We start from the raw sequence: 14,323 nt of genomic DNA, 5'->3' as shown, positions 1-14,323 counted from the left end.
GCCCTCTTACCTTTGAAGATCCCGGAGCGTCCTTGGACTCATCTATCTATGGACTTTATTACGGACCTCCCTCCGTCTTCGGGTAAAACGGTCATACTCGTTGTAGTGGACAGGTTCAGCAAGATGGCACATTTTATCGCTCTTCCGGCTCTCCCTAATGCTAAAACTCTTGCGCAGGTGTTCATTGGGGAGATTGTGAGGCTTCACGGGGTACCCTCCGAGGTGGTGTCTGATCGGGGGTCTCAGTTTGTGTCCAAGTTCTGGAAGGCGTTTTGTGCACGGCGGGGGATGCATTTGTCATTCTCATCGGCTTTTCATCCTCAGACCAATGGTCAGACGGAACGTATGAACCAGAGCTTGGAGACATATCTCCGGTGTTTTGTGTCAGAGAACCAGGAGGACTGGGCTTCTTTCTTACCTCTGGCAGAGTTTGCTCTTAATAATAGGCGGAGCGAGTCCACTGGTAAGTCCCCGTTTTTTGGGGCATATGGTTTTCACCCCCAGTTTTGTACTTTCAGTAGGGGGGGCTCTTCGGGGGTTCCTGAGGAGGAACGATTTTCCTCATCACTCGCTTCAGTATGGAGAGGGGTGCTGAAGAATCTGAATACTATGGGGAACCAATACAAACGTATGGCTGATAGGAGGAGAGTGTCTGGTCCGGACCTAAGTGTGAACGATCGGGTATGGTTGTCTACCAGGAATATTAAACTTAAGGTTCCCTCCTGGAAACTGGGTCCCAGGTTCATCGGGCCGTACAGAATCAGTTCTATTATTAATCCGGTGGCATTCCGTCTTGACCTCCCCCCTACGTTTAAAATTCACAACGTGTTCCACAGATCATTGCTTAAGAGGTATGTGGCGCCGGTGGTACCGTCACCTTTACCTCCCCCTCCAGTGGTGGTCAATGGTAACTTGGAGTTCCAGGTATCAAGGGTCATCGATTCACGTTTTAATCGCCGGTCCCTTCAGTACCTGGTTCATTGGAAAGGGTATGGTCCTGAGGAGAGGATGTGGGTTCCTGCGTCGGATATTAACGCAGACCGATTAGTTCGGGCCTTCCACACGACTCACCCGGATAAACCTGGCCCTGAGGGTCCGGAGGCCCCTCGTAGAAGGGGGGGTACTGTCACGGGTGTGTCGCCACGAAGATCGTCACGAGTACACAGCCTGACTTCTCGCAGCTGACTTGTTGGTGCTTTGTGTTTTTCGGCAGTGAGGGAGTTAATTCTCTCTCTCTCTGTGCTAGACGAGGTCCAGCCTCGCCCAGCTGCAATCAATACTTCTGTAGTGAGACTCCTTCAAATGCCTGCTGGTCTGTTTGGGAAGTGTCGGTGAAAGCATTTCATTCAGACTTACAGAGCGGATCGTGGTGTTTGGAGTTTCTGAGATAAGTGTACTTGGAGTGTTTTTTCCCTTCCTCGCTTTATCATTTATCTCCTTTCCCGTTGGTGTTCCCTCTGTTGTAGTTGTGCAGTTGTTGTATGCAAGGTGGTTTTGGTTTTTCCCTTGTACTGTCTCGTTCGTCTAAGTACTGTGTGTGGGCATATTATTTCTTGTCCCCTTTTGTTGTGATCGGGGTCCATCTCAGGACTAGATTACTTAGGTGCAGGGATCCTCAGGAGGTAGGGGTTACGCTGGCGGCCTGGACCTCTGTACCTTTAACAGTACCTCCAGGTTGAGGGATTAGTCAGGGCCCCAGCTTAGGGTCAGCTTAGGCCCCCTACCTCCAGTATACTGAGACAGCGTGACACATACAGACACCAGCCACATACAGACACCAGCCACATACAGACACCAGCCACATACAGACACCAGCAATATACAGATACCAGCCATATACAGATACCAGCCATATACAGACACCAGCCACATACAGACACCAGCCACATACAGATACCAGCCACATACAGATACCAGCCACATACAGACACCAGCCACATACAGACACCAGCCACATACAGACACCAGCCACATACAGACACCAGCCACATACAGACACCAGCCACATACAGACACCAGCCACATACAGATACCAGTCACATACAGACACCAGCCATATACAGACACCAGCCATATACAGACACCAGCCACATACAGACACCAGCCACATACAGACACCAGCCACATACAGACACCAGCCACATACAGACACCAGCCACATACAGATACCAGCCACATACAGATACCAGCCACATACAGATACCAGCCACACACAGACACCAGCCACATAGAGACACCAGCCACATACAGATACCAGTCACATACAGATACCAGTCACATACAGATACCAGTCACATACAGACACCAGTCACATACAGACACCAGCCACATACAGACACCAGCCACATACAGACACCAGCCACATACAGACACCAGCCACATACAGACACCAGCCATATACAGACACCAGCCATATACAGACACCAGCCACATACAGACACCAGCCACATACAGACACCAGCCACATACAGACACCAGCCACATAGAGACACCAGCCACATAGAGACACCAGCCACATAGAGACACCAGCCACATACAGACACCAGCCACATACAGACACCAGCCACATACAGACACCAGCCACATACAGACACCAGCCACATACAGACACCAGCCACATACAGACAGCAGCCATATACAGACAGCAGCCACATACAGACAGCAGCCACATACAGACACTAGCCACATACAGACACTAGCCACATACAGACACTAGCCACATACAGACACCAGCCACATACAGACACCAGCCACATACAGACACCAGCCACATACAGATACCAGCCACATACAGATACCAGCCACATACAGATACCAGCCACATACAGATACCAGCCATATACAGACACTGTAACATACCTGGCGGCGTCCTTGCATAGTGGTCCATCTCCCACTGTGCAAGAGCGCGCACTTGATCTCCAGTCCAGAATATCTCTCTGGCTTCCCTCCATGCTGTCTGTTTGTGTCTGTTTCTGCTGCTTAAGGGTGGCGCCCGATCACTTCCTGCTTTTTGTACCTGCTGTGGGTCACACCCCTTGTGCGTCCTCAGCCTATTGCTGTCTGTCACCTGGTATTTAACCCAGCTGCCCCCAATCAATCCCTGCCTGAGCATTGTGTTTCATTCAGTGTGTGCGTTCACTCTGAAGGTGCCAGGTCCCGTTCTGTGTTCTCTTGTCTGCCTATCCTGGAGGCTGTATTTCCAGGCCTGTCTGAACACGCTCCTAGCCTGTTCCTCCCGCCTTCTAGGGGCCGATTACCTAGACCCGCTCCTGTATCTTGTCTGCCCTGTCTGAACACGCTCCTAGCCTGTTCCTCCCGCCTTCTAGGGGCTGATTACCTAGACCCGCTCCTGTATCTTGTCTGTCCTGTCTGAACACGCTCCTTGCCTGTTCGTCCTGCCTCTCTGGGGGCCGTATTCCCAGACCCGCTCCTGTATCCCGCTGCAGTGTCGGTCTCCTCCGTACACTCAGCTCCAGTCTGAACTCTCTCCTATCTTTTACCTGTTTTTTCTCTATGTCCGTTCCTTTCCTTTTTCTGCAGAGTCTGAACTTGTACCTAACTCCTGCTTCTTGTCTCTGTACTCCCGTTTGTGAGTTTGTGGTCCACTCGCTACTTCACTGCAAGTACCCTGTGGGTATCTGGCTCTGCCTTTCCCTTCCTGTCTGTTCCGTGTGAACAGAGCCCTGTCCGTCCTGCTCTGCTCTTGCTCACCGCTCCGGGCGGTCTCGTCCTGCTCTGCTCTTGCTCACCGCTCCGGGCGGTCTCGTCCTGCTCTGCTCTTGCTCACCGCTCCGGGCGGTCTCGTCCTGCTCTGCTCTTGCTCACCGCTCCGGGCGGTCTCGTCCTGCTCTGCTCTTGCTCACCGCTCCGGGCGGTCTCGTCCTGCTCTGCTCTTGCTCACCGCTCCGGGCGGTCTCGTCCTGCCCTGCTCTTGCTCACGGCTCCGGGCGGTCTCGTCCTGCCCTGCTCTTGCTCACGGCTCCGGGCAGTCTCGTCCTGCCCTGCTCTTGCTCACGGCTCCGGGCGGCCTCGTCCTGCCCTGCTCTTGCTCACGGCTCCGGGCGGCCTCGTCCTGCCCTGCTCTTGCTCACGGCTCCGGGCGGCCTCGTCCTGCCCTGCTCTTGCTCACGGCTCCGGGCGGCCTCGTCCTGCCCTGCTCTTGCTCACGGCTCCGGGCGGCCTCGTCCTGCCCTGCTCTTGCTCACGGCTCCGGGCGGCCTCGTCCTGCCCTGCTCTTGCTCACGGCTCCGGGCGGCCTCGTCCTGCCCTGCTCTTGCTCACGGCTCCGGGCGGCCTCGTCCTGCCCTGCTCTTGCTCACGGCTCCGGGCGGCCTCGTCCTGCCCTGCTCTTGCTCACGGCTCCGGGCGGCCTCGTCCTGCCCTGCTCTTGCTCACGGCTCCGGGCGGCCTCGTCCTGCCCTGCTCTTGCTCACGGCTCCGGGCGGCCTCGTCCTGCCCTGCTCTTGCTCACGGCTCCGGGCGGCCTCGTCCTGCCCTGCTCTTGCTCACGGCTCCGGGCGGCCTCGTCCTGCCCTGCTCTTGCTCACGGCTCCGGGCGGCCTCGTCCTGCCCTGCTCTTGCTCACGGCACCGGGCGGCCTCGTCCTGCCCTGCTCTTGCTCACGGCTCCGGGCGGCCTCGTCCTGCCCTGCTCTTGCTCACGGCTCCGGGCGGCCTCGTCCTGCCCTGCTCTTGCTCACGGCTCCGGGCGGCCTCGTCCTGCCCTGCTCTTGCTCACGGCTCCGGGCGGCCTCGTCCTGCCCTGCTCTTGCTCACGGCTCCGGGCGGCCTCGTCCTGCCCTGCTCTTGCTCACGGCTCCGGGCGGCCTCGTCCTGCCCTGCTCTTGCTCACGGCTCCGGGCGGCCTCGTCCTGCTGTGTTTGTCCGCCACATCTGTGGTTCTGTTCCAGAGTCCCAGTGTGTACTTGGTCCTATCCCACCTGTGTTCCTACCTGCTAGTGCCTTCCTGTCTGCACTCTAGCCGTGCTTGCCTGTACCCCCCTGCCTGCATACCCGCCTGCCTGCATACCAGTCGTGCCTGCCTATTCCCACCAGTCTGTGTGCCAGCCTAACCAGTCTGTTCGTGTATTCCCCTGTGTGGGTCAACAGCCATGTCCGGGGTCTGGCCTGGAGTAGCACCTGGTCCCTCTGCTCGGTTCCTCCTTGGTGCACTGGCGTCGTATGCCGTCGTGCGACCCTGGTCGGATCGGGTGAATACCTAGTTATGCCCCTCCAGGCATTCACTCTCCGGCACGGTCCAGTGGAATCACACGCACACGCCGCTCAGCCCGGGCGTGTGCATTACAGACACCAGCCACATACAGACACCAGCCACATACAGACACCAGCCACATACAGACACCAGCCACATACAGTTTTCTGCTGCCTTATCTCCCCATACAGGCCACTGGCACATGTACCACGGGTGAGGAGTCCGTGGCACCAGCATGCAGCACTTACCATCCGTGTATGGCAGATTGATCTTGTATTGACTGTACAGTAAGATATCTCCGGACTGCGTCACCATCACTTGCTTCTTCTGATCCTGATAAACCATGATTTCCACAGACTGTATACAGGATCTGTCCAGATTCTGCAAAACCCAAAAAGAAAGAGTCCTGGTCACATGACTAACCTGGTGCTCTGTACTCACAAACTTTATGTGTCAATTTCAAAATTTTTCAAAACTGTATCCCAAATTTGTCGTTAGTATTCACATCTTTGTATCCCAATAGTTTTTGCCAGAGTTGCCGGAGATTTAGCAACTGTGTCTGTGCATCACACCACCTCAAGATCTACTGACAAATCTGATCTTCCATAAAGGCTGAATATTTTTCATAGGGAGTGTGTTGTACGGTGTATTTTTTATTATTGTCTTTTAAAATCCATAAGATCTCTCCAGAAGGGAGAAAGAGCTGTCACTTCAAACTCCTTTTGAAGTAGGACCTCACAAAGAACATTTGGAGAATGGAGAAAGAAAATAATTATAACAAGGGAAATGAGGAAATTAGAAAACATAGGAAGAGTTCAACCTCCATTTGAAATAGAGACCTCCTGCAGTGTCCAGGTAATTAAAACATGATATCTACTGGGGAAAAGACAGTAAGCTATGAGATCTGTTTACACAGGGAAAGAGAAGTGCAGAGGCTGCCTTAGTTAAAAGGAAGAAGCATTCTGGGTTCGAAGGATTTGGCTGAGAGTGTTCCAGCTTTTGTATCTCCATTGTCCAAATATGAATATTAGGGTTTTGTATCAATCCAATTTTTATGGTATATAGATTTTCAGCATGGTAGCAAAGGGACAGACATGACGTATTCATTCACATCACCGTGGGGCCACTAGAATCCCTCCAAACTTAATAACGGTCCAAAAGATGATGTGCACCAGGCCATGGTTGATCTTTATGTAACGGTAAAATCATGATAAGAAATATGATGTCAATATCTACTGCCTGGGACCTTCAGGGGTGAAGATATCCTGTAAGTTGGGGATCTCATAAAATTCTAAGAGACCCAGCACATCCCAGAATTCACCTCCACATGAGCTCATCAAGGGGAGGTATGTGGGAGTAACTTTGAGCTAATAAAAAGAAGTATTTGCGTCTGTGTCATTTGTCAGTGCTTTGAAGGTGCAGATTGCTGCAGATTCTGTCAGTTTTCCTGTAGTCCCTACCTCCGCTAAGCTCTGATCCATTTCTGTGACATCAGGTTTAGTTATTCTCTTTCATTATTACTTTTTATTTTATGTAATTGTTGTAAGGTGGCTAATGGTCAAGTAGATGGGAGGTATGTATCACAGAGATGGCTGGTCTCTGTGATGTAGCCCGGAGTGTTTCTCTAGTGCACACGAGCACTAAGAGGATCGTTTGGGGCACCTGGGAGCCAGGTTACGGGTAGCTAGGAGAGAATGGGCGGGTCCAGCTACCCATATACCTCACCTCTGGGTGTGGTTAACAGTCTATAAAATGGAGGCTGTTGTTTGGCACATGATCTGTGTGTTTGGAGGGAGAAGGGCTCTTGTGTATGTTTGTCTCCAGACCAAGCCTGGATACTGGACACTACCCCAGCCTGTAGGCCACACAGGACTGAGTGAGCAGAGACCTGCTAAGGACATTTACTTTGTTTGCCTGATTTAAGGCTATTTGCTTTTCTGTTTGGCTTCTGGGCTTATGAAGCAATAAACCCATTTGAACTTTTAAAGGAACATGGCTCCTGTTTTCCTCCCGTCGCACCCAAGTGAGTAAAACCACTACAATTGGTGTTAGACGTGCGGGCAACGTTCCCAGCAGATACGTTCGACTGCTACAGGGGGGACTGCATGTCATGGGTGAAGTCTGTCGCAAGCCAGGAAGCATCGCCAGACAAGATGGAGGACCTGTTGAAACACCTGGTCCAGTCACAGCAGCAGGAGACCAACAGGCTGTTGTTACAGCAGATCCAGCAGCACCAGGAGGTACAATGGCTGCAGAAGCAGCTTCTGGCAACCGGCACCCAGGGCAGCGCCCCAACCCCAAGTCCGGCGGATGACTCCCACGTCCGTAAAACGGGCTTTGCAGAGAATGACCCCGAGGGATGACGTTGAGGCCTTCCTGATGGTGTTTGAAAGGGTCGCAAAGAGGGAGAAACTTACTGGTGGCATACTTGATGGGAGAGCCCCAGAAGGCGTGCTATGATTTAGCTACAGCAGGACGCCAAAGAGTATGGCAAGCTAAAAACCGAGATTCTCGCACGCTTGGGGGTGACAATGACTATCAGGGCACATGGGGTTGCACAGGAGCTGGGGGCTGACACAAGGTTTCCCCATTTTATGATGAGTGGGGAGTGGTTTTACCGGGTCACGAAAGAGAGGGAGGAGCGTGTGGAGCAGTTAATAGTGCTGGGCCCCTATACATGGAAGGTGTTGGACATGGCCCATTCACATGTCTTGGGGGGACATCAGGGAGTGAAAAAAACACAGGGGCAGATCGTGCAGAAGTTCTATTGGTCCGGATGTGACCGGGAAATATTGAAGTATTGCAGGTCTTGCCCTACATGCAAGTTAACCGCCCCCACCTCTCACTTTCGAAGTCCCCTCGTGCCATTGCCCATTAATGAAGTGCCGTTTGAGAGAATTGCTATGGACTTGGTTGGTCCCCTGGTTAAATCTGGTCCTGGGCATCAATATATATTGGTTCTCCTGGACTATGCCACCCACTATCCTGAAGCGATTTCACTGAGAAACTCTTCCACAAAGAGTATAGCCCGCGAGTTGGTCCACGTTTTTTCCCGCACAGGCTTACCAAAGGAGATCCTGACCGACCAAGGAACACCCTTTTTGAGTAAGGTAATGAGGGAATTATGTAAGGTCCTGCAAATCTCCCAACTGAGGACTTCAGTATACCATCCTCAGAGAGATGGCCTTGTGGAAAAGTTTAACAAGACTCTGAAGAGTATGCTGAGGAAGGCCATAGGAAAGGATGGTAGCGACTGGGACTGCCTCCTACTGTATCTCTTGTTCTCCATCCGAGAGGTTCCACAGGCCTCTACGGGGTTCTCGCCATTTGAACTCTGTATGGCCGACATCCGCGGGGTCTCCAGGATGTCACAGAAGAAACCTGGGAAGCCAAGGTTACGCCCAGGGCCGGCTCCAGGTTTTTCTAGACCCCGGGCGAAAGTCTCAGTGGCCCCTTTAACACATACCACGATTCATGATGGACAGATACCGCAGCGAAATATATATATAGTACAATGCAAAGATTTCACTTCTTACATTACATGTATATCTATTGTAAATTCCACAATAGCTCAGAAACCGGCAAATCGCTCCACGCAGTATACTGGCCCCAATAAAATACTCCATACAGAATACTGCCCCCATATAACGCTTCATACGGAATACTGGTCCCCATATAACACTCCGTACAGGATACTGGCCCCCATATAATGCTCTGTACAGGATACTGGCCCCCTTATAACGCTCCATACAGGATACTGGCCCCCATATAATGCTCCATGCAGGCTGTTCCCCACACATAATTCCCTATGCAGGCTTTTCCCCCCTTAAAATGCCCCATGCAGGCTGTTCCCTCCCCATTGCCCCATGCAGGATGTCACCCCCCCATATAATGCCCCATGCAGGATGTCACCCCCCCATATAATGCCCCATGCAGGATGTCACTCTTCCCCATATAATGCTCTATGCAGGATGTCACCCCCCATATAATGCCCCATGCAGGATGTGACCTCTCCCCTCATATAATGCCCCATGCAGGATGTGACCTCTCCCCATATAATGCCCTATGCAAGATGTCACCTCTCCCCCATATAATGCCCCATGCAGGATGTCACCTCTCCCCCATATAATGCCCCATGCAGGATGTCACTCCCCCCCCATATAATGCTCCATGCAGGATGTCACTCCCCCCCCCATATAATGCCCATGCAGGATATCACTTCTCCCCCCCCATATAATGCCCCATGCAGGATGTCACCTGTCGCGCCCCCTGGGCCGTGGGGTACTCGGCAGCCGGGCCGATCGGTGCTGGGGGTGTCACAGTGGCGGTGACCCGGTCCGTGACCCAGGGCGGTCAATAAAAGGGGAATAAAGAAAAGGGAATAAAGTTTTTATATATAATATTCGTGACGCCACCTGTGGTATGTGGCTATATGGAGCCGCCGCTGCGGTGCAGATCCTCTGGAGCTGATGGTGATGCAGCAGAGTTGGTTCAGCTCTCCACAGGCAGAGCTTAGCTCCAGGGCAGGAAGTGGTAACGTTATACATGTTGCTGTGCAGTGTAGTGCAGGGGATGGCGCAGATAATGACCAGTCCACAACTTAATGGCGGATTCCTCTTATCTTTACTTACGGTTATTAGCCAGACCGCGGCACGGGAACTAGCTGGTAGTAGAGGTCCGGGCGGCCTGGAAGCAAGTTGGGAATCCACCTTGTAGGTGAAATTCCTCTGCGCGAATCTCTTTGGCCCTGCTACTTGTAGCTATGCTGCGGCCCTCGTCCCTGAGTAAAAGGTCTTTGTGCTCACCCGTACGGCAGGCAGCTCGGGCCTTCTTGGAGTGTCGCTCCCATGTGGCGGTGCTGGGCCCTATCGTGCTGCTGAGCCTCCGGGCGTCTGCTTGGAGATGAGGCCACCATAGAATAAGGGGGAGGCCATCCGCACAGCTAAGGAGAGGCAGCGCATGGTGAAAGCATCTAGAAGCTCCAGACCGACTGTAACCACAGCACCCACCATGAGGGAATTCCCAAGAGTGTCCCGTAAGGACTTTAAGCCATTTAATGAGGCTGCAGGCAACATTGAGGGCTTCTTCCAGGACTTTGAACATCAATGTCGATTAATGGAAGTCCCAGAAAGGGAGCGAGTCAGACTTCTAGTGGGGCTCTTAGAGGGGAGAGCTGCTGAAGCTTATAGAGCTATGGACTCTCGGTGGAAGTGCGATTATGGGAACATTAAAGAGACCATCCTGGAACATTATGCTGTAATTCCAGACACTTACAGGGCTCAGTTCCTCTCTTTAGCCTGTAATGGGGAAGGCTCTTTTAAAATGTACGCCCATAGGATCAAACAGGCGTGTCATCGCTAGCCAGAATGAGAGGGTGCCTTAACTTGGGAGACCATCCTTCAGGTTATCCTAAAAGAACAGTTCTTTGTCAAATGCCCTGCTGAGATCAGGGAATGGGTGCGTGAGAGAAAACCAGCGATAGTAGAACAAGCAGCCGCTTTAGCTGATGAGGTTCTCACCATAAAGCCTCAGTGGAAAAAGCTGCTGGTGGATGGAGAAAAAACTACCAACACTTCAGTCCCCAAGGTTTGCTGTCCAACTAGACCACCACCTCATGTTGATACCCATGTGAATCACCTTCCAGCTAGTCCTACCTCATCCTCTGGAATGCGACAAGGAGGGAATGTAGTAGAGCGCAGGTGTTATGGCTGTGGGCATCAGCAGGCCACATGCCCAGTCATCCAGTGGAGGAATCGACCTCAACCCCAACAACCACCTTATGTACCTTCATAGGAATATTAGCCTCCAAGTTCCCTTACCTCCTTCCCCAAAATGCAAATGGAAAGGAGTGTGACACAGCGCAGATGTTACTGATGTGGGCAGCCTGGGCATCTGCAAGATACCTGCCCTCATGATCAATTGAGGAATAACCCTACACCAAATCGACCTATAACTTATTTAAAGCGAAATATCATGGAGGAAAAGGTGTAACCCCTCCAAGTTGACTTGCCTAATGACGCGGACACCCATGTTCGACCATTAGGGGTTTATGGGGTGCGGGCCACAGCTACGAGTTACTCTAATAATCAAAGAAAGGATTTACAGGAGGTTGTGCTGGATGGTCAGAGAGTTCTTGGGTTTTGTGACTCTGGGGCATTTCTCACCATAGCTGATCCCAGAGTGGTTCGTCCGGAAGCAATACACCATTGCTATTACCATTGCATTAGCTGGAGGCCAATGGAGGAATATCATAAAAGCAAATGTAGAACAGGACTTTGGCTTTGGGGTCAAGCAATGTGTGGTTGGGGTGATGAGTGGCCTGCCTGCAGATATTGTCCTAGGAAATGATGTGGGAGATCTACAGTGTCGATTTGTGGGTACAGGAATCAGCGTTTAAGTCAGAGGATGCGAAATGGAGCGTGGACCTTCAGCCCTGTCACTTTATTGTATGATATTCAAAAGAGAACCAACACCAAATTGCTGATGGATTGTCCAGACAGGAGGAGACATGGGTCCTGGCTGCCATGTTACGTGTACTTGACAAGCGACCTGTTGAGGTCACTAGTCTATATACAAATTGAGAGGGGAAGGGGTTGTGACAGAGTGCCCCCCCCCCACCTCAGCCTGTTTTCATGGACCATATTGGACTCAGGCCTATATTAGCATTTTCTGTGCTGCATCTAGAGGGGACATCTGTGTCTTTGTTCCTCTCTGCATGGGGCTTCCCTTAAATACACAACGCTGCAGACAGACTGGAGTTCTAGAAGATTCCTCCTTCTTTGAGTTACCTGAAGTACATGTTTATGGGGGATCTTACGCTGAGGTGAGATCCTGGTGCCCGTGCATGGATGGTTAGAAGCTGCCACGTGGGATTGTGTTGTGTCCCTCATCTGTTGGATCCATCAAACTCATCCCGGGATTACTTCTGCCTTTTCCCTGGTGTCGGATTGCCGGGTGGCGCCCCCGGAACTGTTTCCCTTTTTGGTGTGGACTCATTGCAGACTTTAAGGAACAATATTGATATTTGATGTTCTATGTTTCCTGCTTCAATAAATCTCGTTGGATTGATCATTGGCCTGGTGTCCCTTCCGGCTCTGTCGCACACCCTGTCACAAACTGGTGGCAGCGGTGGGATCAGAGCAGAAGGAATGGAAGACAGCGGCCCATCAACATCTGGAACCAGAACCTCAGGATACAGGAACCCTACAAACAATGGCCCGTGAATCAGGAGTTGGCTCCAAAGAGCTGTCCAAGGAGCAATTAATTGAGGCATTGGAAGAAGCTTGCCTGCAAGATGGCACCAACGAAGGATTTCCACAGCAAGGGGAGGAAATATGGGAGCTGGAGGTAAATACTCAAAAAAGTCAGTGGGTTGTGTGGTATGAGGAGGAGATGGCATTGCTTGGAGATGAGGTCACAATAGAAGATAAGAGGGAGGCCATCCGCACAGCTAAGGAGAGGCAGCGCATGGTGGAAGCAGCTAGAAGCTCAAGACCGACTGTAACCACAGCACCCATGAGGGAATTCCCAAGATTGTCCAGTAAGGACTTTAAGCCGTTTAATGAGGCTGCAGGTGACATTGAGGGCTTCTTCCAGGACTTTGAACATCAATGTCGATTAATGGAAGTCTCGGAAAGGGAGCGAGTCAGACATCTAGTGGGGCTCTTAGAGAGGGGAGCTGCTAAAGCTTATAGAGCTATGGACTCTCGGTGGAACTGCGATTATGGAAACATTAAAGAGACCATCTTGGAATATTATGCTGTAACTCCAGATGTGGTGAGGCCAGGGACTGGAAATTCATATTCCCAGCTATGAAGGTCTCAGCAGGAATGCTAGTCTGTCTGACTTCAAAGGACAAAGTATTTACATCAGCATTTGTTTCCCTTCTATACATCAACCCCTGGGAGCCTCCGTTCACACCAGGGTGACAAGCCAGGAGAGAATTGAATACAGGTCAGCTAGGATATATACCTTTGTAGTGCAAACGCCTATTCCTGGCAAGAGTATGGGGGAGCTAATTGAATCATGGTAATGAGGAATACCTAATTGAATTACCTCTGAAGTCAGGGGAAGCTCTTGTGTTAGATCAATTACCATGCGCACCTTACAGTGAGAATATTGCTGGGAAATGGATTGTGAAATGTCTGATAGAAGGGAGGAGGAGATTACATGTAAATCGCCTATTTTCTGCCCTGCCCAAGCTACGTATAAATGTGTCCCTCTGTGAGAGAGGAGGGGTTTTCTGTTGAGGGTTACCTGTCGCTACAGATGTGCAGAAAGACAAGGAACCACCCTGGACCCATGACAGCACCCTTCCTGCCGTGTCCAGAGACCTTTGATGAAAGTGTGGTATATTCACTTTTATTTCTTTTAATTTTACTGTATCGTATTACTGCTTCCTTACTGTATCTGTCTGACTACTGTATATATATATATAACTTGTAACCGCTTGTATATATTGTACCTAGCATCTCTCTTTTGAGTAAATAAATATATAAAATTTATAAGCTCGCTTCACATTATCCTAAACTCGGAACTCACGGAAGTTGTGAGGAAGGATCAGGGGCACGTGGCTCCGATCGGTTTGTGACATCAGACACTTACAGGGCTCAGTTCCGCTCTTTAGCCTGTGAGGGGGAAGTGTCTTTCAAGATGTTTGCCCACAGGATTAAACAAGTATGTCATCTTTGGCTGGAGGGAGAGGGGGCCTTAACTTGGGAGACCTTCCTCCAGGTCATCCTAAAAGAACAATTCTACGCCAAATGCCCCACTGAGATTCGGGAATGGGTGCGCGAGAGGAAACTAGCGACTGTGGAACAAGCTGCTGCTCTAGCTAATGAGGTTCTCACCATCAAACCGCAGTGGAAAAAACTACTAGTCAGTGAGAAGAAAACTACCAGCTCCCCAACATTAGTAGCCTCCATTGTTCACCGTCCCACTAGACTACTAACTTATATGGGACCCCGTGTGAATGTGCCTCCCATTACTCCTGCCTCCTCTTTGGGAATATGACGTGGATAAAAAAAATCAAAGAGCGCTGATATTATGGATGTGGGCAGCCTGGTCATGTGCAATACACCTGTCCAGGTGTTCGGATGCAGAACAGCTACAA

The 14,323-nt window shown here is 51.3% G+C and overlaps 1 protein-coding gene across 1 annotated transcript in view; it reads right to left on the bottom strand.

Annotated features, from left to right (window-relative positions):
* Positions 1-14,323, bottom strand: part of OTOG (otogelin) — a 650,929-nt gene that overhangs the window by 545,883 nt on the left and 90,723 nt on the right. Inside the window, exon 13 of the mRNA XM_073657941.1 lies at positions 5,460-5,592. Within this exon, the coding sequence (XP_073514042.1) occupies positions 5,460-5,592 (133 nt within the window). The remainder of the gene's footprint in view (positions 1-5,459; positions 5,593-14,323) is intronic.

Source organism: Phyllobates terribilis, unplaced genomic scaffold (assembly GCF_046119375.1).
Source record: "Phyllobates terribilis strain yellow unplaced genomic scaffold, ASM4611937v1 Scaffold_13__5_contigs__length_258822181, whole genome shotgun sequence".
Lineage (NCBI taxonomy): Eukaryota > Metazoa > Chordata > Amphibia > Anura > Dendrobatidae > Phyllobates > Phyllobates terribilis.
Note: the sequence above shows the minus strand (reverse complement) of the source record. Positions and strands in the feature narration are given on the sequence as shown.